Source organism: Thermobia domestica, chromosome 14, assembly GCF_964235325.1.
Source record: "Thermobia domestica chromosome 14, izTheDome1.hap1.1, whole genome shotgun sequence".
Taxonomy (NCBI): Eukaryota; Metazoa; Arthropoda; class Insecta; order Zygentoma; family Lepismatidae; genus Thermobia; species Thermobia domestica.
Window position 1 is genome coordinate 172,371,884 of NC_137467.1, and position 26,714 is coordinate 172,398,597.

General features: G+C 34.4%; 1 protein-coding gene across 1 annotated transcript in view; it reads right to left on the reverse strand.

The window, feature by feature from the left end:
* Positions 1-26,714, reverse strand: part of LOC145670475 (transmembrane protein 184C) — a 53,208-nt gene that overhangs the window by 25,405 nt on the left and 1,089 nt on the right. Inside the window, exons 2-6 of the mRNA XM_081739189.1 lie at positions 23,887-23,923; positions 16,937-17,139; positions 13,110-13,184; positions 3,996-4,202; positions 798-900 (exon numbers count right to left, since the gene is read on the reverse strand). Of these exons, the coding sequence (XP_081595315.1) occupies positions 798-900; positions 3,996-4,202; positions 13,110-13,184; positions 16,937-17,139; positions 23,887-23,923 (625 nt within the window). The remainder of the gene's footprint in view (positions 1-797; positions 901-3,995; positions 4,203-13,109; positions 13,185-16,936; positions 17,140-23,886; positions 23,924-26,714) is intronic.

Here is a 26,714-nt window from a genome sequence, read left to right on the forward strand (position 1 = left end):
ACTACAACGCCCTTACGGATAGTTCAAAAACTCGTTTCTATAAATGTAGACCGACTTCCCAAAGCAAGGTCGGCCCTCTGCATTTTGCTGCCCATGCAATAGTATCACTTGCCACCCCTCTTTCCTAGAAAGAACAATCCTAGAACAATGCTTTTAAGCAGTATAATTTATAGCGCCAGCCCGGGGATTTCTTCAGAGCTCTGTGAATTTCTTCAGTCGACCTGAACTTGGGTTATCAATACTTTCGCAGTATTACTTTCACACCCACTTATTCAAGGCCTCTTCCCCCATCCAGGGGAAATCTTCTGAAATCATCACTGATTTTCAAGTCCACAACCCATCATAATTTTAGTAGCGATAATGAAGGTAAATGTAGGCTTAGCTCATAAACAGGATTTTTTTAAAATTAAGTGAAGAATGAAGACCACGTCAACAATGGAATTGGAAATACCATTACTCAAGTCTACAACTGACTTGTTTTGTCGCGTCGTGTGATATTAAACCGTCCATGCAACATTAACAAATGTAATGTAAATATGACTTATGAATCAAATACGTAAATAGATGGATCAGATTAGTAAATTTACGTAATATAATCAATATAAGAAATATTTATTTTAAGGAATATATTTTTCATGTATTTCAATTCTGTATACTTTATGCCAGGTTTTTGCAGCCCCCCCCCCCCAAATCTTACCGCCCCGTTCAAATGCAAGTGTTCCACACACGGTTGAGTACAAATCTGATTTACAATCTAATAGATAAGCTTTTATGGAATAAAAATTTGAGATTCTTACCTGTAGCTTGGAAGATATGTCCTTTATATCACTGTTATCGGTTGTACCAAACGCTGAAGAGATTACACCCGTATATACAAGAACGGCTATCAAGACGCTCTGACTGAAAGAGAGAACCATTATATTCATTCAAAGTTAGCGATTATAAACAATAAACATCAGATCCAACGTCATACAAGAAGGGATGAATAGATGCAGTGAAATCTATCAAACCCAGTCATTTTTCGTTCTACAGAACATATTCTTGACCAAAAAGAATAAATTTTGCACATTGAAAAAGTAAATGGCAACCATGAGTACAGGATTTGTCGACTAACAATAGTAACACTTGCCTTATTTGTTTTAAGGTATTGTACATTCCATTTCTACATGTGTTTTGTTTACCTAGTAAACATCTTGTGCTGAGTGACCTCTAAGAAATTTCTACACAATATAGTTGTATATGAGCTTAAGTGAAAATGAAATGAAATGAAATCTTTAAGTTTTACGTCCTAGTGTTATGCCGGCTAGGCTAAAGGAGACTGTGATGATGAGAAATGAATGAACAAAGAAGAGGACAATACTATATTGCGCAGAGGAGAACCAAAAGTTTCGACATTTTCTTTACTATTTAGAAACGTTACTTAGTAAATAAAACCATTTATATGTGGATATTCTTTTGCACGTTGCGATAATTATCAAATGTAAAACTAATATTCATTATGTTTTGTTTATTATAATACAGGATGACGCGAAGTCGACTGACAGATTTCCAAGTTGAATATTGCGCAGGCGCGATATTTGGAATAGCTTACGGTGGGAGAATGGACGAGAACAGAATACCATTTTATAGGAACACCATAACAGTTACCATGGACATCGTTGGAGCACAGAACAATGTTTTATGTGCTCGTACTTATTACGAAACGCAGTCAGTCATTGAAGTGCAACGACATTTCAATATTACCTTACATTATGCTAAAGGCCAATTGAAGGGTACGGAGAAAAAACAAGGAATGTCCATGTGTGTGCATTAACGGGTGCTTTGTCCTATCTGTTGGTGACTCTTGGTACTATTTGACTGTATATGCCATGCATGCGTAGATGTAGAAATATCCAAGTAAAAAGGTGCAAAAGATTTGACTAACCCTATTCATATTGTATGCTGTTTCAATATTAAAACGCAGTTTTCTCGAAAATCTAGTTTTGTGACATTCCTTCTTTTTTTCCCCTTACCCTTCAATTATAACTGTTGCACTGCTTTTATGAAATGGCATCCTATCCACTTTCCACCCCCTAGCCGTAACCCACTCCAATATATCGCGCCTGTGCAATATTCAACTTAGAAATGTATCAGTCGTCTCCGCGGCCCCCTGTATAATGGTTGTAAATGAGAAACACTTGTTAAACGCTACAGATTTCATTATTTCACACCTATGTATAAAGAAATAAATGAAAAAAATCATCTTTCTTCTTGCGTATATTTATATCCTTTCCCTATATTTCACCCATCTTTCTTGCTGTGGGCTTCATGGGAGGAATAAAATTACTTGAAATAAAACTTGATTTTCAACTTCTCTTTCGTGTTAGTACTTTAAAATTCATCACAGGTACAACAATTTAGTACTTGCCTGACAATTTTCAGAACATCACTACGAACATGGACAGTGTGCTTTAAAGTGCTGTTAAGTAGCAACAAATTAGTATTCCACACAATTTTTAAGTCCAACATAAATAAAAGTTGTACAGTGAAATTCCAATTATATGTACTAATGACCGCTGGACCCGATCCAGATACGCAGAAATCCGAATGATAGAGCAATCATCAACAAGAATTATGTTATATGAGGTAGAAATTTCTCTAAAATAGCTTTTGTTGAACAAAAAGATTGACTTAATGTATGCTGAAAATAAAATCACTTTTGTTTTGATTTTAAAATATGTTAAAAAATAAGTGATTTTTTAAAGATTTTTAAAAACAATTAAAGAAAATACAGTACGTACTTATATACCTGTAGAGGTGTTAGAACATATTTAACTAATTGTTTTGTCGGGGACTCGTTTACGTGCTGCCTAATCCCACTAATACATAACGTAAAGAAGCTATACCTGTACGTCCTCACATACAGGTTGCCATTCCATCCACTTCACGATAGATCAACATAAATCAAGCCTCCTGAGATTCGAGCACTACGCAATAAATAATTACAGCCTTATTCGAAATTTGAAATTCCGGGTACGCTGACTCGCACTGTATCCTTTGGGTTATGTCATCTACATTGTACTCGGAATACCCAACAATTCTCACAGTAATTTTCTTTAACGCTTCAATTAGTATTTTTTCTTGTGGTTAGTGGATCAGTGGTAGAGTATTTACCTCTGGTGCGTGGGGTCCAGGTTCGATTCCAGCTCACCCAATTGGACTTTATGATAGACAAATAGCGTGTGCGTTAGTTGTCCTGTTTCCTTTATTGCATCATTTCATTAACTTTTATCACCAGTCAAGTTTAGCCTACAGGGCATAACAGTGGGACGTGAAACTCAATGATTTCACTAATTCATTACTTATGTGGTTAGTTTCTGTTACGAAGGAGGGGTAGAAACTCAAATTTTAACCTAAGAATGTCATTCCTTTGATAAAAAAAAAATGAGCATGAAATCTTTCACTTTTACGTCCCACAGTTATGCCGGTTAGGCTAAAGGAGACGCTAATTATGAGAAATGAATGAAAGAATGGAATGAAGAAAGTGGGATGAAACGGGAGAACCCCCGAGAAAACTCACGGTGTTTGTCCACCACAAAGTCCACACGGCGCGAGCTGGGATCGAACCAGGGACCCCAATCACCGGAGGTGAATGCTCTACCACTGAGCTACCGCGCTCCTTCGATAAAGCGCACACCTAGAAAGATAAGGGGAAATATAAAGAAAGGTATAGGTATAGGTATATATATATATATATATATATATATATATATATATAGATAGATAGATAGATAGATAGATAGATAGATATAGATATAGATATATAGATACATACACGCAATAAGAAAGGTGAAAATTTTAATTTCATTAGTTATATTCTTAAGTGATTTAGAAATTTATAAATAAATAAATACAAATAAAATAAATGTGAACCTATCTATTTAAAAGATTTTGATTCCCAAGTTTCTGAAAAATACTACAGCTTTAAAAAACATTTCTATAATGATTTAACTTACAAGAAAGAGAAGAACACAACTGCTTTGATACAGAGAAATTTTCCAATAGGACGCATCGGTGCCAGTTCTTCTTTGTTGGCTCTGTAGAATAGCACAAGGCAGTACATGGCAATGAACTGGGAAAAATTATTGACAGCTATTATATAAGGAAACGCCACATCTCCTCTAAATTCACCTTCACCGTATACACCAGACATAGCACATACACTGAAAGAAACAAAAACTATGTAAGTACAGTGAAAATCTCTGATAACCGGGCCTCGATAAGACATGGTAATGTGCCCGTTACAGAGAGGTTATATAAATGTAAATTAATCACATCTCAAAGTGTGATGGTAAAGCAAATGCGTTATTTATAAATGTATACAGTAGACTACAATTATCTGAGGTAACTGGAACCGACTCTATCTCGGATATGCAAAAACTCGGATAGTACGGAGATCACAGCTGTTACTACGTAGATACAATAGTATGCACTGTAAATGACAAAACATTTTTTTATATAGGAGGAATTGTTTATTACAGTATACTAAAACTTTTTTTTTTTAAATCTATTTTTACATACATACAGTACCACACAAAACTATCTTTTGAAAAAGTCAGTTAGTATCACAGCTTTTTTTTCTGTGACATCTTTGGGTCTCTGACGTTGAGATGTTATAGCGATAACAAGACGACTCAGTTCTAAGATTTGAGACTTCGGAGTTCGGCAACAGGCCGTATGCGCGCCATCTCTTTCAGCAACTGTACTCTGCAATTTTGTGTTTTGGTTTTTCTAGACTGCTTCAGTCAATCCAGAGGCCCGGTTAACCGGGACTCGGATAATCGGTAGTAGACTGTATACTACAAAATGCAACAACTACGGTAGGAAAGAGAGAGAAGAATCACCAATTCACAAGAGGGTCAGGCAACAAAGTTAACTGTCACTAATTATGTATATTCTCTACATTGAAGCAGCAATGAAAGAAACCAAGGACCTCACAAATCAGAATTAACTGTTCATGGACTGAAAATACACACGCTTAGATTTCCGGACTATATTGAATTGTTGGCAAACAGTGAGAAAAAATTTAGAGGCAGGCAAAACGGAATGCACAAAGTTCTTAGAAGTAAATTCAACATGAAGATGCTCTACAGGAGCAAAACAAGTTATGGGATGAACAACAAAATAAATAAGAAGAAAAATGAAGATAAAATAGGAAAATACGTATAACTATCCGGTTCATATTAGCTTTGCTTTATTTTAGTAACAGAAATAAAAATCTCTGAATAAAGTAAGTTTTATTTAAAAATAATAATTGTGTAAGCTTATTCATGAAGAAAGTAAGTGCCCACTAAAAGCAGGGATTTCGTGTCATTAAAGTTAAAAATTTCTTATCATCGCGAACTCTGTCGAGGAAGTTGAAGCTTAAAATATACGAAACAATAATCATGCCTGCTGTTCTATATGGTTGCGTAACATGGTCGCTTACTCTGAGAGGAGAACGCAGATAAAGTATCTGAGAACATGATCCTGACACGAATATTCCGACCCAAGAGGAACGGGAATGGAGAATGACAAAAACTTCATAACGAGGAACTATATAATAATTACAGTTTACCAAACATAGTTAGGATCATCAAATCTAGGAGGCTCATGTAGGCAGGTCAAGTAGCCAGAATGGATAGGAACACCTTCAAAGTCTTACCTGGAAGTCCAATCGGAAAAAGACCAATAGGAAGACCTAGGTGCAGATGGAAGAACTCTGCATAATAAGACATTAAGATGGATCTCGGAAAAATAGGAATACAAAGTAGAAACTGGATCCAGTTGAGTAAGGATAGAAGTCAGTGGAGAGCTTCTGTGAACGCGGCATTGAACCTCCGGGTTCCATAGGCCACTGAGTTAGTTGTATAACAGCTTCGCCAACTAACTAAACCTTTTGGCTTCTCAGAGGCTTGACTGGAGGTTTAGTTAGTTGGCGGAATTGTTACACAATTATTATTTTTAATTAAAACTTGCTTTGTTCAGAGACTTTTCTTTTGTGGAGAATACCCAGTGGACGAGATGCAGGAATTCTGTTATTCGGGGAGTAACTGATAAGTAGTGTAGTGACCAACATGAAGTAAAACTCAGAATAGATCAGGCGAAAAAGGCATTCGAAGAAAAACGAAAGCTTATAACTCAGAATATCGAAATAAAACTTAAAAAATTGACAAAAGCGTATGTATGGAGTGTGGCATCGTATGAACGTAAGGCATCTGACCTCTAGAAGAAGGAAAGCCGAAAATCGAAGCCTTTGAAATGAAGTGGTACAGTAGGATATTAAAATTAGATTGGTAAATAAGGATCTAATAAAAGTGTTTTGGAAATGGTAGGAGAAAAGAGGATAGTGAAGAACATTTCGAAAAGGAAAAATGAAATCCTCCAGTTAAACGTCCCATACATATGACATTTAACGTAAGGGAGACAATAATTAAACCAGGTGAATGATGATGGAAGAATCGGGAGAAAATCCAAGGACACGATGTTGTCCACCACAAAGTTACTTAGCCGGGGATCGAACCAAGGACCCCATACATCCAATAACGTGGCGTGGAGGGAACGAGGGGCCCCGGGCACCGAAGTAAAGGGGCGCAAAATTCGGGAGAAAAAATAAAAGATGGGAAGAAAAAAGAGAGAGGAAAAATTACTTGGAATAATACTAGTATGAATTAAATCCTCTTCCTGCTTTAGGAAGGAATCCTTTAATGCTACTCATGTTAGGACAATGTATGTGCAAATATAAAAAGGAAGGAAAAAAAGTAATAAAAAGTGCTCAAAATCAAGGAAATTCACGGTTTATTTTTGAAAATTTTATTGCGCTTCGCGGCTGATGTGTCGACCTCACTCATATGTGACCAAAAAATCTACACAAATATGAAAAGTACGGCTCAGAATAGGGAAGAGTGGAAAATTGTGTCAAACCAATCGCAAGACTGCTAACCTGAGAAGAAAAAAGAAATGTAAATACTGTATTGGTTATTATCGAAAAATTGCACACAATATTCGAAATATTGGGAATGAAGGCGAAATCCCCTTATGTAAAGGTACGAAAGTACCGCTGGGGTATACAGTCTCGATCAATATGAAACGACCTAAATACTTAAGTGGGGCACAAAATTGCACTCGCTGCGAAACATGTCGCACCATTACGTGGATGAAACATGTGTATGTGCGTATGAACCAGAACTGACCCAACATTCCAGTCATCCGATTTTGGGTCAACACGATAAAAAGAAGTTCAACAAAATTCTTCACAACAAAGATGGACATTCTGGCGTATGGCTGTAATGTGTCCTTATATCCTATCTAGTGCATCAGAACACTGTGAATGTCTAGTATTAGGAATATTTTTAGTCACAGTTGCGTCGTGCAGTATGCACCAAATGTCCAGAACTTTGGAACATTATCCAACATACATATGCGACAGCTCACATGGCAGACAGTGTAAAATATTTTAAGAGGTGGGGATGAAAAGTGTTTCCACCCCCGCCGTATTATCTCAGTCCATGTAATTATGATCTCATTCTCAAATTGAAACAGTCATTGTGTGGGAAAAGTTTTGCTAACAAAACGGACATTTTGGCAGTATTCCGACGTGAAAGGGCTCACGCTAGCAAACTACATACAGCAGGGTTTTCAGCGACTTCATCGCTGGCAACAAACTGTCAATGAACCTGGAGACTAGTCCGGTTGCCTGTGTTTTGATTCTTCTATAAGGGCTTCTTACAATCAGTCTTCCTTTGGTGGCACCATTCGGTAGTACACGCCATATATTTTTCAGTGTTTATCGTCGTTTTTTCGTGTTATCCCTTGTGTATATATATTATATCTTATTGAAGCAAGTTCCATGAATTAGGGGAAAACTTACACTAAAATATTAAAATATTAAAAACTATATATATATTAAAATATTAAAAAATGACTCCTAAAAATATTCTTGAAATATATTGGAAACACAACAATGCCATTTAAAAAAATATATTTTAAAAAAGGAATGCAATCTGTGGTATTACATTAATGCAACTAGCTTTCCAAACAAGATATTCTGAAATGGATATATTAATAATATCGGGATGTGCTATATGCTTATTATGTATATGTACCTATAGACATGTAATGTTATACCTGTTTGGAATATTACATAATATACGAGTTAACGAATATTTAATATTTATGTAAATTACAAAATAACTATAAATTGGAAGTACTCCTTTTTGTAAATTTTCTCTACTAAATCTAATGTAAGAGTACGTTTCCGATATAACATGAATGAAAAGTTTAGCGGATCCTATTGGTTTTCTGTAATAAACCTTAATTTTAAAAACGATAACAATAGAATGCATGTAATTCTTAAGAGACAAACATTCCATTGTTTATTAAAAAAAAATCGCTTCAACAATAAGGTAAGGTTGCTATGATGACTTACTAATGAATTGCTATCGTTAGCACATTTACGACGGATGGGCTTCTTAGATTTTATTAAGAGAAGGAGTAATCTCTTAAGATGTAAAGAAATCTTTTGATATAAAGAAGTGGAGATAGGTAAGTAGGGGAAAACAGTTAAACCTGTATTTCATTGGTCAGTGAGATTGCATTGGAAATAGAATCAACGCCTTTGGAATAAAAATCTGCTGCGGAAATCTCAAAGGAATTTAATGCCTTTCGTGATGTGATGTACCGTTACGGACTGACGATGTGCCAAACAGAATGCATAGCGATTACAATGCACAGTGGTTCAGGACGAGCAAAAAGCTGGCCAAAACCCAATTTTTGAAAACTGCGTTAGAATGATACTGGTTAATGTATGGGTTAAGAAATATCCAAAGTTTACTATATACAAACAATAAACAAGAGTAACATGAGTAATGGGTGAGTTAGAAAGGGTGGAAGTTAACCATTGTGAACATGTCTCTAAAATAGTTGCTGAATAAAGTATTTGACATTCAAGTTCATGGCTTCATATCTAAGAATATGTGGTTACAAGAAACACTTGTTGTATATGGCACCAATATACCTCTCAAGCACTACAACTGTCCAAAGTGGCTATGCAGTATCTTCCATATGTACGTTTCCCCAAACAAAATATGTCAATGTGACAAAATCTCATTTGTGTTAGCAGAAGATCCACAAAACTGCAAAGATTTAGTATAGTGCCCAGCGTTCCCCAGCGGAGTTGTTGAAATGGCCTGAAAGAATAATCCATGATGAATTGTTTTTCATGAAGTTTAGATGCGAATATGTGCGAGTTTGTGAAATACATATTTCTTTGTGATCGTGTGTGGTGGCAGTACACTGAAATTAATTCTTACTTTTTACTTGCTTGACATCTATAGTTCATCATGAAGCTGAGACACATTCAGTTCTATGAGAAAATTAGAGAAATGAAAGGACATTGTCAGAGGGAGCAAACACGGCATGTCGAGACCTGGTTTTGACTCAATTGGGCATTGGTGATCACCCAGCTCACGTTAGTGAAGATATTCGAAGAACTGTTTCCAGGTTTTGCAGCAAGTGTACCAAAAACTGTGTAAGAGTGGCAGAAATCATGACATCTTTCTGAAGACACATAAATGGCTTAATGGAGAACTGACGTTTACAGTTCAGGGACAGATGGAACATCGATCAAATCCTGTAGCGCGTCTCTATTCAGAGAATCTAGTGACCGAAGCAAACGGAGAAAAACGGAAGACTTACGCACATCTGCAAGTACACTCATGTTCAAAATTATTGTCGCATATCTATAACTGTTCTCTTGTAAGAATATAATTTGATAAGGATTTTGCAGGATACTTTTAATACTGATACTATGTGTATAATCAGGAAATGTATATTTGTCGTAAATTTCATAGGAAAAGAATTATAAATACAAAAATTAGAATGAGTAAAACAAAATGTTGCTAAATGGACAAGAAAGTTTTATTTTTGTTTTATTGTTCTTTTGACATGAAATTTGCCACATAGATGTTTTTGCCGATTATACACACACTAACATTGTAAGAAATACCAGGCGAATTCGTTATCAAATTATATTCCTACAACAACATATTTATAGACATGCGACAATAATTTTGGACATGAGTGTACATCGGAAGTGGCCTCTGCCAAAACGAGTCGTCGGACACCAGGACAAGAAGATGCAGCAAAAGTACTTCGTAAGGTGACAGAAACAACTCTGACTAGAGCTCGTAAGATCAGACAAGCGTTTATGAGCGCAAAGGACCAGAGCATTTAACCCAAACCGTACACCAAAGAAGAGGTGCTTGCATTATTTCTCGATGCTAAGTTAACCAAAAGCCAATGCAACTGTTTACGTGTTGATGCCAAAATATGCAATGCAAACATTTATCCAAGTTATCCCCAATTACTCACGGAAACATGAGATTCAGAAACAGTTTAGAGAAAAAGTAGGCTTTAATGTTGATAGACCCAAAACACGAGGCAGTCGAACAAGCAATGGTGGAACACTGCTAGGAGATTGTTTGCGGACCCACACCAATCTCCGCAAATAACGGGATTTCTGAACGACTGATTACACGTTTTTCGGTGATACTATCTGTAATCAACCCTGGACTTGATGTTGATCCCAAGGCTTTTGGCAGTTATTCACTGGAGACAACCAAACTGTTTGTTCACCTTTATGCCTGCTTCTGGTTCTGTATGCCTGCTTGTGTCCACAAAATACTTGTTCATGGTTCGGCTGTGATACAGAATGCCGTTTTACCAGTAGATTAGCTTTCCTAACAGGCACAGGAGGCACGGAATAAAGACATACGAACATTTCGGGAAGATCACTCTCGGAAATTCTCTCGCACGATCACGAATCGGGAAATGCTGCATTTGCTTCTGATTATTTGTGCTGTATTTCTTTCGAGTATTAGGTACGTGGTTACCGGAAAGAAACGACGGTGCTTGTCACACGAAGGACGACTGCTGTTGAAGACGTCGAAGCGTGGAGAAGGAGGAGCCACGCTAGATCCAGCAGCCAAAATAATGAAGGCATCCTATCTGCATTCAGCGATATTCTTTGTGACAGTGATGACTGACATACAGATTTGGTTGACAAAATCAATTCTCGTTTTTCATTTGTGTGTGAGTGTAATGAAGACTTGTATGTATGAGTGTAATGCAGATTAGTATGGGTGAGTGTACTGGCGTATTGCACACGAATACACAGTACTTTATTAGTGTTTACAATCATTTCCTACTAACTCTCTCGTGCAGATAGAGCTAGTGCAACCGAACGACAAAAGTGTTCGTTAATTCTTAGTACTATAAATATACAATTCTCACATATTTGGGACTTTAAAAGCATTTTGTACATTTTTATAACCAATTATAAATTTTTGCCAGGTTTTTGCTCATCCTGAACCACTGTGCAATGCAAAGCATTGTTATCGCTAGTTTGAGAGGATAGCGTTAACATTATCTTTACACCATAACGGAGACGTTTTGTGCTAAGTTCCTAATCATCTCTCTCACCAGGGTAACATATTGTGCATTGCTAATCGTTATCCAAACTTCGGAGATTTGAATGAGGATTGGTAGCAACATGGTTGGTTGCGTTTAAGGTATTTATTACCAGATACAAATTATTGTTTTTTTTTTTCTGTCTTTCGCTCTTTTTCTTTCTCTCTCTTTTAGCGCGAGCGATAGCCTACTATTTTAGTTGAGAAATACATTTCGTGACCTAAATTTTTGCACTAGGTTTTTAGGTAATTACAAGCTGATTTAAATGATCTAAAAAAATATTAAATATAATTTAAAATTACATATTTTCAATTTTAGTTAAGATTACATAACTTTGCACATTTCTTTTAGTAGTAATTTGATGCGCAAGTGTAAAATAACAAATATTTATACAAACAAATGCATAAAAATATAATATACAAGCATTTTAACGGCTTTCTTATTTATTTATTTATTTTACAAATTTTTAAGTTACTGAAATTTGACTCATAGCTCTATTTAGTTATATTACGCAATATCTAAGCCCGACGACGGTAGATCGTATGTTAACAATGTTTCCTCACATAAGCGTTAAGAAATAGATTTCCGGAAATAGTTGTTAGCTCGGTGCTTCAATTTTCAGCTTCTATGGAGACACAAAACTATTTTACTTACATTTGTCCATTATCACTTCACACAAATCCCTTGCTCAACACTATTCAAAGTAAATGCAGTGGCAGACGTCGGGATTCAAGTTGTTGATGCTTCATGGTTTGAGCCCCGATTGCGTCTTGCTGGACGCAGTTCAGACAACTGACTATTAAAAATCGTATTTAACAAGTAAGAGAGCCTGTGATTGGCTGGTGAAGATGCACTGTCCAATCAGAAATGGGCTTTGATCCCCTTAAGGTGACTATAGATGACTCGATACTTTTCGGGACTGTGGGAAAGTGCTCACAAATTAATTTTTCATAATGGTCTACTCAAGGAAGGTATGTTTTACACACGCACACAAAAGCAAAAAGTTCACTTTCGACGCCTGTCGGTCCCAATATAGTAGAACTATATAACGCCAGTGGTGTCTATTTACAATTATTTTCTTCAAACTGGGTGAAAAGAAAGATTATAATAAAGCTTTTTATTTCTTGCGTAGACGGGAGCGTCTCTATTGATAGCAGCATCCAACTAGACTCGTAAAAATCCCAGCGAAATTGAAAGGTTGTCATAAAATTATTTCTGTATATTATTTCATTAACGAATAAAATGTGCAATAGAAGACAAATAGATTGTTATATTTCATTTATTAATAGTAAACATCTTTACAAACTGGGCCAGAAACAGAGTAAGAATTTATATTGTGGTTAAGAGAAATCAAGGACATTTATTAAGACATATAAGAAATAAAATTTAAAATATACATACATTACATAATTACTTAACTGTGAATCCATGAAATGTACTCACAACGTGATCTAATATTTCATAATTCTTATTTATTAGTTTTGGTCATATTCAGCTGCTGAGCTGAATATCTATTACTAAAGAACACATTGGTACTCAAATTGTTCCCTAACTTGAAGAGTTTTAACTGAACGCTAGTTCTAACAATTTTGTTAAGAAATTGAAAAGTAAAAAGTACTTACAAAGAAACAGCTGTTGTAAAAGGCCTCACCACAGTGTATTGTAATATTCCATGCTTGCACATGTGTACAAATTCACTTAAAAAGAAAGAAAGAAAAGTATAAAAATCATGATCAATCATTGCCGTCTGAAACGCAGAGAAATTTCTAAGGATGCACAAACTCTTACTTGGTATGCTCCCTATAGAACAGCATTTCTCACTTTTTTTTTTTTTTTTTTTCGATGAAGCTCGCTTTAGGGTTGCCAACTGGCCGGTATTTCACCAGCTTGGACGAAAATATTGCTGTTATTTTGATTAAGGCCGGTGACCGGTACAAACTTTTACCAGTCCCTTTATGACCAGTATTTTCAAATCTGTAATCCAGAATAAAACACCGAACATTAAAATTATTCAATATTGAAATATAAATTTGTATAGAAAGCGCGCTCAGACGATAACCAGTCGAGAGACTTTGAATTTAGCACACAAAGAAGCCGTCATAAAGTTTGTGGTTCTTTTTGAAGAAGAAAAAGTAAACGTTGCCACACGTAATGCCTTCCTTTCCATCTCTTTTCCATCCATGACTCTAACAGTGTGTGTGGGAGAGGTATCAAAGAAACAAGATCATTGACAAAGATTTGGCAACAGTTTGTGTTCAGTTTATTGCCTGTCAGTTAGTTTCCAAGGGAGAGAAAAACAAACAGGACAGTACGAAAAGAAACCTCACACGGGAGCGGCATCCCTTTATGAGCAAGTAACTGTCTATAGACCGAGGCTACTTTAGTTGAAATATAAGTTTAAAGACTAAATTTCATTTTGTAAATCAAAATTGTCACGTAAGCATTAATATACCTTTGTTCATCTGTTTCGATAATTTTAAAGAAGTGGCAATTACTGGTAAATACAATAAAATGATCAATACCGACTTCAGTTTCTCATTTTTAGCACAATATATCTATTAAGTTTATTAGTGAATGTAATAAGGATATGCAGAATACAGTTGCTAATGCACTTTTACCACGATAGTACATTCCCTTCCCATGGATGGAATCGAACAGAGATACTTCACACCAAAGCCTATATCATAGGGAATTTTAAGGGGGGCGCCGTTAATTTTACCTTCCAGTGTTGGCAATCCTAGTTCACTTTCATTAGTCAGAAAGTTCTACGGACCATTCTACTCTTGTCCCCTTACAAAGGAGATTTACCATTATCTCTTTTGTCCTTAGCATATATTACTATAAGACGTACACTCATAATTTTTAAAATTGTATTACTTAAAATAATACTAATTTTATATTGGTATTAATAGAAGAAAAAACAAACATATTACTTATATACGAGGTGTGTTCAAAAAGTATTGAACCTTATTTTTTTCCCGCGTAAACTAACGAAGCGCGGGAGATTTTCTTCAGTATAGATGTAGAGGGAACACTCGTGCGCAGTCGTGAAGTTTTTTCTACAGAAAGCGTCAGTTCCTGGCAGTCAACCAACGAGTAAAGACGTGTAATGAGCGGTGTCAGATTTTAGTATCTTGTAAAGTGACAGAAAAACTTGATCAGCGATATTACATGAAGTTTTGCCTAAAGCTTGACGATACCCAAGCGGAAACCATTCAATCGGATCGGTATATTCAATTTTGAACGAGAATTTGGGCATGAAGAATATATGCGCCAAATTTGACCACACTTTTATCGACAAACACACCGTTTCCTGTGTGTCGTCAGGCTCCCTACTCACCCGACATGGCTCCATGTGACTTTTGGTTATTTCTCAAGCTGAAAATGCCACTAAAAGGGACCCGATTTGAGTCAAGAAAAAACATCACGCGGAATGCGACGGCATAGTTACTCACCATTCCAAAAACTGCGTTCCAAAAGTATTTTCAACTATGACGGGAGCGCTGAAGGAAATGTGTACATTACCAAGGATACTATTTTAAAGGAGATTAGTGTTTCGGATTTCCCAATCAATATTTGCCAACCAAGGGTTCAATACTTTTTGAATACACCTCGTACAATCATACATCAGACTCATCCGATCAAGATCAAACTTGGCATGCTGATAGACCTTCACCTGTTGTATAATCGTATAAAACCTTATCTTGTACAGGATTTTGATTCCCGAATTATGAACGGTTAAATTTGAAGCCATATTTTCGAAGACAAAACGTCATCCATTGAACTCATTCGATCAGTATCAAACAAAAACAATTCTAATTGCTCATCTTTTTACCTATCTTTACTCTATTTTTCCATAACAATACTCCCTGAACGTAATAAAATATCAGATTTGAAATTGCTAATTTGTGAATGATACTGCTCAAAATTTGTAACCACCTTGTCTGTGAAACTATGTTGGATAAGATCTTCTTATGATATGGCTAAGATCTTCCGTATCAAATGAGAGCGGATCAACAAGTAACGGGAACAACAATTTACGTAGGAAGAAGCGTAACGGGTACATATCAATAATATACACAAATTAAAGACCATATTAAAGCTATTGGTTCAACATAGCTAAGTGTCTCAATACATTTATCCCATCGTGGCAGAAGTCCATATTTTATTCATAGCAGTCTATCTATGGGAGTATAGCCATCTGTGCACAATCTATTGGACTTCGTAATGGGATTTCAACGCCGAACGAAATTATAAACATGTTCCCCAATGTTTGAATATGAACTCGCTGATCATTACAAAGTACCTTTTCAACGGCCACAACATTCCTCCCGCTTGATGTCACTGAACGCCAGGCACGCTGTAAATCCGCAAGGTTTACAAGACTGTTCAAAGAATTTGCACTATGTGGAGTTGAGTTGAGTTGATTTTGAGTTTAACGTCCCTTTCAGATGCAAAACATTTTCTTGTGAATTTCACTTGGATTTTGTTCTCTTTCTCTCAAAAAATAAACTACGCCATCTGGTCTTCTTAAGTAGAGGAGTATAAACACAACACCAACTTTCTTCAATTACGTTTTTGCCGGTAAAGTTACACCACTTAAAAAAAAAAAAAAAAAAAAAAAAAAAAATCTGAAATATAAGGTCGTCACGTTTTGTACGTTTCCTGGGAAAATTGAAAAATGAACTTAGCAGTTTTGCTTCTACACCCCTGAACTAATAATACCCTACATGTAACAATAACGCGTTTCGTAACTTACCATCAGCTTATTTGCAAGCTTCAACCACAACATTTTTGATTACGAACTAGAGTTCTCTACTTCTTATGCAAATAGTTTTCTAGCTGCCCACCGAAAATTATGATTCCGCTAAAAACTAAGAAGTCATCTTCCGAATTTACAGACTAATCTTTGTCATGTGTTTCAGATTCCATGTTAATCAGTAGGTCCGCGTCTCACATAGCCTCTTGCTGAACGGGACGTTAAAATCAACTCAACTCAACAGACTAATTTCTGATAAAGCAGACATATTCTATCTAAAATATTGAATGGCTATCTGAATAACAAAAAGAAAAAAAAACTAGACAAACAAAAATAGTAAAAAATAAATAAATAAAAATTAGGGTCTTGATGAGCGGTTACCATTTTCGATTTGCAATTAGGTTCTCCTGGGTTCAAATCCGATGATCAGCCACCTTCAATTTCATCATCTGAATACAGGAACGATCCTTTAACGGCTGGTCCCTTTGATTCTCTTTTCCCCCAACAATTGGTAATGATACAAAATGGCCTCATGATCGTATCTATCATGTCGGTAGTAAATTTAATGTTTCTTTATGAAGCAAAGCTTTTACTTAAGAAAAATTATGACAGAAAATATCTTTATATTCTTAATATAAAGAAAAAAAAATCGTATCAAGAGAACTCTGCATATTTCTTGCTGAAACTTACCTTCCCATTTCCCAAGGCTTTAGAAAACAGAAGGGAAAAATGTGTTTTACTTGAGGTTTTAATTCCAAATTTGCTTCTAGATCCATTTCAGAGTTCAGATAGTTTAACAAGTACACCATGAAATTATATATCACATATGCTTCATAACACTCTCTCAAACTGTCCATATAAATGGAAAATTGAGGAAACGTCAACCCCAGCCACTGGAAATATATTTAAAAAAGAAAAAAATTAGTAACAGCATATAAATATTTCACAATTTTCTTCTAGAACGTGCGAAATTAATTTCTATAATTTTTTTCCTCTGAAATGTTTTCTTTATCCTAATAAATACTGCATTCCAAACACAATGGAAAAACAAGAATTTTAAGGAAACTAAAAATGGATCAAAAGATTGCGATCTTGGTCAATAGTTAGTTTTTGGATCAAGAGCCACAAAATTTTTGCATGCCCCTAAAACGAAGTTTCGTATTTTCTACGGAATAAACACATCATACTGAATTAAGTGATAGTTTGAGTTTGGCTACACTATATGTACTTTTCCAGATATTGCATAAAGTCTAGAAGAATTTTTTTTTATTGAAATATATTGAATCTTTTGATCCAATAAGCTTAACCTTTATTTGGGCCTCTTGCTTACAAACAACATCGCTTTCTATTGCGTTATAAGCACGAATGATTGTTTAATTAGCATTATTGAGTTCATACGATATTCATAGTGATTTGCAGATCACTTGTTTAAAGACTTGTAATCTTTGTTAAAAAGGGACGGGCAAAATTGGTACTATAGAAGCTTTATTTCTCGAGTTTTGCGAAATTTCCTTTTCTTTTTTTTCTTTTGTCGTTTCTTACTCTGTAGGAAGATATTTCGACGAAACTGCTGCTAATTTCTCCTTTTGAGAAAAGTTTTCATTATAACTGACATATTACGGGCAATGTTGCTTGAAAATAAACATCCTGTATTTTGAATTCAAAACATGACCTATTGAGAATGGTCCAAGTGCACTGCCAGAACGAACTTAAAAAGAATTAACTTTCCTTATTAACTTCTACAGGCTTTATATCAATTGTTCTATGTACTTTATTATTATACTCATTAAACAATTCTTGTGATATATCTATCTACTTATAATTTCCTTGAGTACTAAATTTTTTCCACATGTTTCGTTAAAACGTTCGAAGATATCTTGTTTTACGAAGACACATTATTAAAATGGAGGGGTCAAAATTGAAAAATTCGCAAAATACCATCTGTCTATGACATAGGTTCCCGAGATATGGCTCCTTAAATCTCCCGAAATCCGAACTTTTTGGGCCAATATATGGGGAATGGTGACCAGTAGTTTACTATTTGGTACCAAAATGTTCACCATCTTGTTAGATATTGATAAATCTGAATTTCCACTGCTACCTGAAGATGCACATCATCCCTCATTAAAATGTGAATGCTTGTTAAAAAAAAAAAAACAATACCAAAGGTTTTATTAAGCCCAGTTACTGTATATAATTACAATAAGGCAGATTTTTTAAATATATACAAAATGCTACAGCTACAAAACTGGAAAAGTTTACTAGAATGTAATAATGTTGATGATGCTGTTAAACAATTTTATGATATTCTTAATTATATTATTGACAAAAATGTGCCTAAGAAAAGAATGTTTAAAAAGAACAGATATCCAAGTTGGTTTACATCTGAAGTTATTAATATTTTAAAAGAAAAAGAATATTATAGAAGGCATCAAAATGAATCGGACTATAACTATGACAAATATGTTAATTTACGTAGACAATCAAAAAGTAAAATATCTCAAGCTTACAAATCATATATAATGCAAGTTGAGGATACAATAAAAGGCAATGCTCAATCGTTCTGGAATTTTACTAAACGTAAAAAGAGAAATAATAACACAATCAATTGTATGTATTATAATAATCAACAGTTGAATACTAGTAATTCTATTGTAGATGGTTTTGCACGATATTTTAGAAGTGTATATCCCGTTCACTCTACTACATATGATTTCCCTCAAGCAGGTAAATTGGATGTTTCTCACCCGTTATTAATTGATGCAATTACAGATAACGAAATTTTAATCTCTATAAATAAGCTAAAATCCTCGAAATCAAGTGGTCCTGATATGATTCCAATTTATATTTTTAAGGGGTGTGCTGATGTATTAATAACACCTCTTGCTCACATATTTAATCTTATTTTAAGAACATCCACTTTTCCGGCATTTTTGAAGACTAGTAAGGTATGTCCAATACTTAAAAAAGGTAATCCAGACAAAATAGAAAATTACAGGCCGATATCTTTGATTTCAGACCTAGCTAAAATATTTGAACAGTGTAGTATATATAAATAAAAAAAAACTTTTTTATATTATTTTTTTAACCACTAAGTAGTAGTACTAATACTACTTTGGCACAAAAAATTATTTATTTTTTTTTTATTTTACATTTATTTTAAAGCTGAAACTGTAAGAACAATATACTACATAGATGAAAAAACAGAATAAAGAATTAAATTTAGCTAATCCTTTTTTACTGGCTTTTTTTAAAAAACTTAATTGTTTAGGATATGATTAATATTATTTTTATTACATCCGGGCACAGGGAAATTTTTGTTTTAAAGAATGAAATATTACTTAGGCTTTTTAAAAATTTTATTTGTAGACTAGATATGAGCAAAAAGTATTTTTTTTTTTTATGAGAAGCAGCAAAAAGATTTTTTTTAGGACTCTGAAAAACTCTACCCGTGAGGGATCGAACTCTGAACCCATCACTCCCTGCTTAGATACGAATACATGCTAGTTTATGCTTTAATTTATAAGGGTTTTGTGGCATAATTTTATTTGCCCTTTCCAGCGGCACAGCTTCACTTTGCTTTTTCTTTAAAAGCAATTTCTTGAATTAAAGAAAATGCTTGGCCTGTCTACACAGGACTCCAGAAAAACCAGAGAATCTGCGAAAAGGAAACCTTGGCTAAATAACAATACAAGGTAAGAGGTTAAGTTAAGGTAATAAACAAGTCTCTTTTATGAGACTATAAACTGGCCCTTAATATGGACCTTGCCCTAGCCAAGTCTTTTTTTTTTTTTTGAGACAATAAACTGGCCACCAAAAATTAGGCCGTACCCTAATAAAGGTCTCGCTTTAAAAGAGACCAGAAACTTTTTTTTTTTTAAGAGATAATTACTAACTCAGGATTAGGATTAGGGAATTAAAAAGAAAACAATAAAGTTTAATTTGAGAAACAATGTTTTTAATTCAAAGGGGTTTTGAACCCAAAACCAATGGAGTTTGAGATTATAATTTTTTAATAGGCTTATTTAAGAGATTAAAACATATTTTAAAATACAAAATTTATTAAATACGTATCCCCACGTCTTCGGCGTGATTAAAATTAACCTATTAAACAAAAAAGGAAATTTTTTTAGAAAAGTATTTTTTTTAGTTATTTACGAAAAGAAACTTTTATTTCCTATCCTTGGTCATTCCGAGAGACCATCTTACACTGCCAGCCTTAAACAGCATAGCTAAAAAAAAATTGGTTGATTTAACAGATATTAGGACAGTTGGTCGAACTTAACCATGTGGTCCAGAGCGTCAGAAGAACGCCTACCAAGCAAAACAGCTCGGTATATATACGATCCGGCTCACACGTGGCAGCATCCAAGAACGGAAAGATTTCCAGCTAAAATAAAGAAAGTTTGTTATCAATTTGAAAAAAACGACGCTACCAACCTCCCATCGTGAAGTTTTAATAGTTAACAAGCACGTATCCGATTCTTAAACTATGGAAGCAAATGTAACAGTGTTTTTATTTAAGAAGTAAATCTTCAAAGGCAATCTCTCTAAGGTTTAAAAAAAAAATATGATAAATATGATACAAATTATATACAAATAAGTTATACAAATTATATAAACATTAGAAACTATATAAATATATAAGCACCTAAATAATTATTTAGGCCTGGAATTTAATAAGCTTAAAAACTATTAGATTATATATATATATATATATATATATATATATATATATATATATATATATATATATATATATATATATATATATATATTTAAACTAGATACTTTTACACAGTTAATTTATTACAAGTAAGTGGATCGAAAATATCCACTTACAACAGATATTATATACAAAAATTTTCAACCATGTAAAACCATATATATTTCGATTTATCAGCATGGATTCTATGCAGGACGGTCTACCACTACGAATTTATTTATATTTATTCAAGACATTTTCGACTATCTTAATAACAAATCTACAGTTGATGCTATATACACAGACTTTGCAAAGGCTTTTGATAGACTTGACCACGATATACTGCTAATGAAATTATCAAATATGGGTTTTTCTGACAAATTGTTGATGTTGCTATGCTCTTATTTACAAGGTAGGAAGCAGTACGTAACATTCAATCAAACTAACTCAATAGTATATGACATAACTTCAGGTATACCCCAAGGCTCTAATCTTGGCCCATTATTGTTTTTGTTATTTATAAATGATTTGCCTACTGTCATTAGATATTCAAAATGTCTATTATGTGCAGATGATATGAAAATATATAAGGAGATAAGAGATAGTAATGATGTATCACAACTGCAAGCAGATTTGGATAACTGTTATGCATGGAGTATTAAAAATAAGTTACCATTTAATATCAATAAATGTGTATCAATTTCGTTTTCGGGAAAGGTCTCTAATTACGATCATGACTATAAAATTAACAATATTATTATACAAAAAGTGTATGAAGTAAATGATTTAGGTATACTTGTAAATAGTAAATTATGTTTCAAACAACATATTGACAATATCGTAAACGATGCATTTAAATCTCTTGTTTTTTTTAACACGAAATACAAGGGAGTTTAAACAGATTAAGGCTTATACAACCCTATTTAACAGTATGGTTCGTAGTAAAATTGAATATGTTTCTATTATATGGTCGCCTTACTACAAGTGTTATGAAAAGAAAATTGAACGTATTCAGAAGAAATTTTTGAGATATTTGTATTATCAAATTTATAAGCTAAATTCCATTAGAGAAAACATATCTTATAAGGAATTATTAAATACATTTAACTGTTCTATGTTATCTGTAAGACGGGAGATTTCCCTGTTACTTTTTTGTTCAAGCTAGTAAATGGCACTGTAGATAATCAGGAATTACTGAGTAAATTACATTTTAATGTGAAAAATCCATCTTCGTAACAGGGTGCCATTCCATCTTACAAGAGCTAAAACTGAAGCATACTTGAATTCACCACTAATGAGAATGTGTAAAACTTAAACAATAATTTATCGGCAACCAATATTGAGTTAGATTTTTCATCATCTTTTTCATCTTATATAAAAACAATTAAATCTATTGTAATATAAGCAGCGTGAGAGTAAATACTAAGCCTTGTTGTGAAAATATTTAAGTTGAATATTATATTTTCAAATTATCTTGTACGCTTATTAGTGTCTTTTTAACTGTTATTTATCTGTTCTCTTTTTTTTCTTTTCCTTTTTATATTATACTCACTGATATTTTACTAATATGTAAGCCTATTGTAATTGGGATTTATTTCCTGTAACAGGTACAAATAAAATAAATAAATAAATAAACACCAATATGATCTCCCTATGACTTATGGTTCCCGAGATATGGCTTCTTAGATCCCCCGAAATGAAAACATTTTTGGCCAATATCTCGGGAACGGTAAGAGTGACGCGAAAAATTCCATTACTTCTTTTAGATAGTTTTTCATGCTTTATTGAATGGAGGGCTCAAAATTGAAAACTTCGCAAATAAAACAAACAAACAAATAAACAAACACGCACACAGAGAAATTTCAGTAACGATCTTTTTAACTTCGTTGAACATACTTTAAAAATTGCGAAATCATGATTATAAAGGTGTGTTTCAACCATAAATCAAAACATATTAACGGGAAATTTTCAATGCTTGCTACTCAAAGGGTTAACACACTAGATATTATTTCTTCACCCCTTATAAAGTTGAGAAAAGTGAATCTTAACAAAATATTAAATACCTCAAGCATTTAAACACTCCATGCTGTGATTCTATGCTTTGTATAGTATGTCTTTAGTGTATTAGGCTAGAATTTACTACAAAGTCACACGAGATAATAATGTTAAAAATATTATGTTCAAAAGGTCATCTTCTGCTCATAAATTTGTTTAAATAGACAACAGAGAAAGACCGACACTAGAAAATCTTGAAAAACTCCTCGTAGTGTACTATGGAAACTCATTCTACACACAGTAAACAACGTAAAAAGTGGATCTGAAGTAAATAAGCTGTTTCTTAAGGGCATATTTTCACGTTTTTTATACTCCAGAAGATATAACGTTGTTGGCTTCCCGCGCTTGGACCTGCTCATCACTAGGGATGTGGTAAGAGGGTAGCCAATCACCACCAACCGTCTACTGCGCTCAGCGAGATACCAGTAACCAAGCTGGCCGCTCCCCATAAACGTCACTACAACTTTTCGCGTGAAGCCAATGACGATATACCTTCCGTATTACAGTAAATATAAATCTCAAACCTATTTATTAGTCTAAATAAATTTACTACCTTACCCTTTCTGTAGCACATTTACGATTTTGCTTCGGAGGGGTTGCTAACTTTATTCCTGAAAATGTAAAAATTCTGCAAGATACTTCATTCAATTTAAAATAGTAAATAAAATTTCGGGGTTGGGATTAAGCCTGGAAGCCCCCCTTAAACACGCCACTGATCTTTCTTTATTCATTCAATAGATAAACTCCGGAAGAATTAAATGGTTAGTTTTGCTACCGGTATATCTCCTATCCTACACGTTCTGTTATAAAATTACTATCATCCTGAAAAGATATTGCTTGATCTGACAAACAAAACAGCTTGAAAAAAAAAATTACTTACGGCATTTAATGCATAAATAGGCACCATCCATAGTATCCTGTAAAACAAAAACAGAAAACAGTCAAAAAATAAAGTACCAGATTTTGTAACTAAAGTAAAAAGTATTACTAACGACGTCTTATTTTTACACTTTTATTATTTGCCAATTCTAATGATGAAACAAAATCTTTTTCTTCGTTCAAATAGAACCTCAAATCACAAAATATGCAAGAAAGCATGTTTTTAAATCGGACTGGTTGTCTGGAAAAAACGTAGCATAGAATTTATTTGAGTGAATGTGTTTTCCATAAATAGCTTGTCATATTACTGTGCGGGTAGTTTATTCTACCCAAGAAAAGACTGTAAGTCAAACTAACTGAAGATAACTTAAACTAACATACTATGTTGGGCTGAAGTTTACCAGCGTCGGGAGTTATTGTTGTTCTGCTGTAAGACTACAATAAAAATGTGCTTATAATGCAATTAACATGCACCAATGTTCTAGTTCATTACAAGCTAGGCCGCATCTAATCAGGTGAGGCAAAACTGGAGGGTCCGTGCAGTAGCGCGTCCATAGAAAACAGGTGCGTTAGTCACGATGGGTATGCACATAAAGGAAGTTGTGCATATCTTCCTGATACCATGGTTAATTCTCATGGTTGACAAAACTGAGAATATGAGGAAGGTTGCTGGTCCGCACGCATTGGTGAAGGTGAGTCAGCAGCTCAATTGGTTGGTTCCTTTCTTTATCAAAGCTCAATACTCGAATTTACATACTAATGCCGAGCAAGCAATAAAAAAAGAGGGCGGGTTAGTGATCAGGATGATTACTTTCTTTTTTATGACTCAATGGGAACACGGACCAGTGTTCTAGAACCCTACCCAATTTCATGTCTTTTTAACGATACTAAGGATCTTGGGTATTTCTCACATTTTCAACGAATATCGTATCTAGTCAAATGAATTTACGATGAAACACATTGACGAATGGTAAGTAACTGAGGTAAGTATAGAATTTGAAAAGACCTAGCTGACTTCATGTACATTCATGTCCAAAATGATTGTCGCACATCTATAACTGTCTTCTTGTAAGAATATAATTTAATAATGATTTTGTAGGGTACTTTTAATACTGATACTATGTGAATGATCAGAAAATGTATATTCTTGGTAAATTTCATAGGAAAAGAATAATGAGTAAAACAAAATGTTGTTAAATGGACAAGAAAGTTTTGTTTTCGTTTTACTGTTCTTATTTACTGCTCTTTTGATATGCAATTTTCCACATACATGTCTTTGTCGATTATCACATACTAACATTATAAGAAATACCGCGCGAATTCGTTATCAAATTACTTATATTCCTACCAAAACATATTTATAGACATGCGACAATAATTTTGGACATGAGTGTATCAATACAATGAAATCTATAACGAAGTTAACTGCTGTATCGCTGGACCAATTTTAGAAAATTTACCAGATGAATTGAAGAATTTATTTTGGTTTGTCAGGAAGAGTGAGTGAAAGTCAGGTGAAGGGAATAGTTCAAGTTAAGATACTTGATGTTGTTAGTTGCTTTTGATGTTGTAAGAGACACTATATGTGGAAGCGGCGGGGACTATTTGGCGGAGAGGTACATTTGTTATGATTTATGGGAAAAGCAGGGTGGAAATGATGTGTAAATGACAAGATTGTCACATATCGTGTTTGAGTTTTATCGAGTTGTACAAAAATAAGTAGTGTCACTTGTTGGAATTGTATGAAAGGCACGGTCTACTAAACAGGTGAACAATTTATATTAAGCGTAGAAACGAACTGAAACTATAGAAAAGAATAGGAATACCTAACCTAATTTAGTACATTTTGGCTGAAATTTTGTGTTGTAGCCCCCCCCCCCCTTCCCAAAGCTTTAGAACACATAAACCCTGCATTTTATGACATATAAGGTGTTTTTCCACTATCCTCATGTATGTGTATATCCACCGTCGCTGACGTACCCCCTAGCTACCGCTCGGGCCCCTCTACCCTGAGATAGCATTCGTGTTCTTAGTGAACCTAGCAAAAGTTGGTTCATGTTTTATGCACTAATTTTTATGCCATACGTCGACACTGTATTTCAAACAATAATCACTACGAAGTGATCCAGGGTCACAACCTAGTACGGTATTTTGGGAAGAAACTAAATAATATTCTTTTTTTTTTTTTTTTTTCAATTTTCGTTGGTTCAGCGATACAGCAGTAATGCCATTCATAGTGAAAATATATATACTTGTACATTCATTTACCGCATCAATGGAATGAATGTTTTTTTTTTTTTTTTTTTTCAAAAATAACTTGCAATTCTTCGATTTTTATATCTCGGGAAGTGAAGTGATAGTGACAATCAGTACATGGGATAATTTTGGAACTGGGGGGGCCATAATCAGGTAGTCACCATGTTTATAGGAGAAATGAATTGATGTTAAGTGTAATTACTATACCCTGGCCGGCGAACGATCACTTCTGACAGCTCAGCTCGCGAGGACGACTGACGAGTGCAGTGTTGCCATGTGCTTCTCGCGCAAGGGGAGAATCGTCTGCTTCCTCGTTGAGGATGGGAGGGGCTGAGTGAAAGTTTGGCAATGTACAGTGGTTACCATGGAGACACGACAGGTTCTAAGCCTAAGGTTGGTTGACTGCTGTCTTCTGCTCGCTCGCCGTGGCCTTGTGCAAAAAAGCTGTCAGAAATCATCGTTCACCGATCAGGGTATAAGTACTAAAACAACATAACCTAACTTACCCAACCTAACGTAATCTGACCTAATCTAGCCTAAACTGTGAAAAACAGAAAATACAGGAAGAAAGTA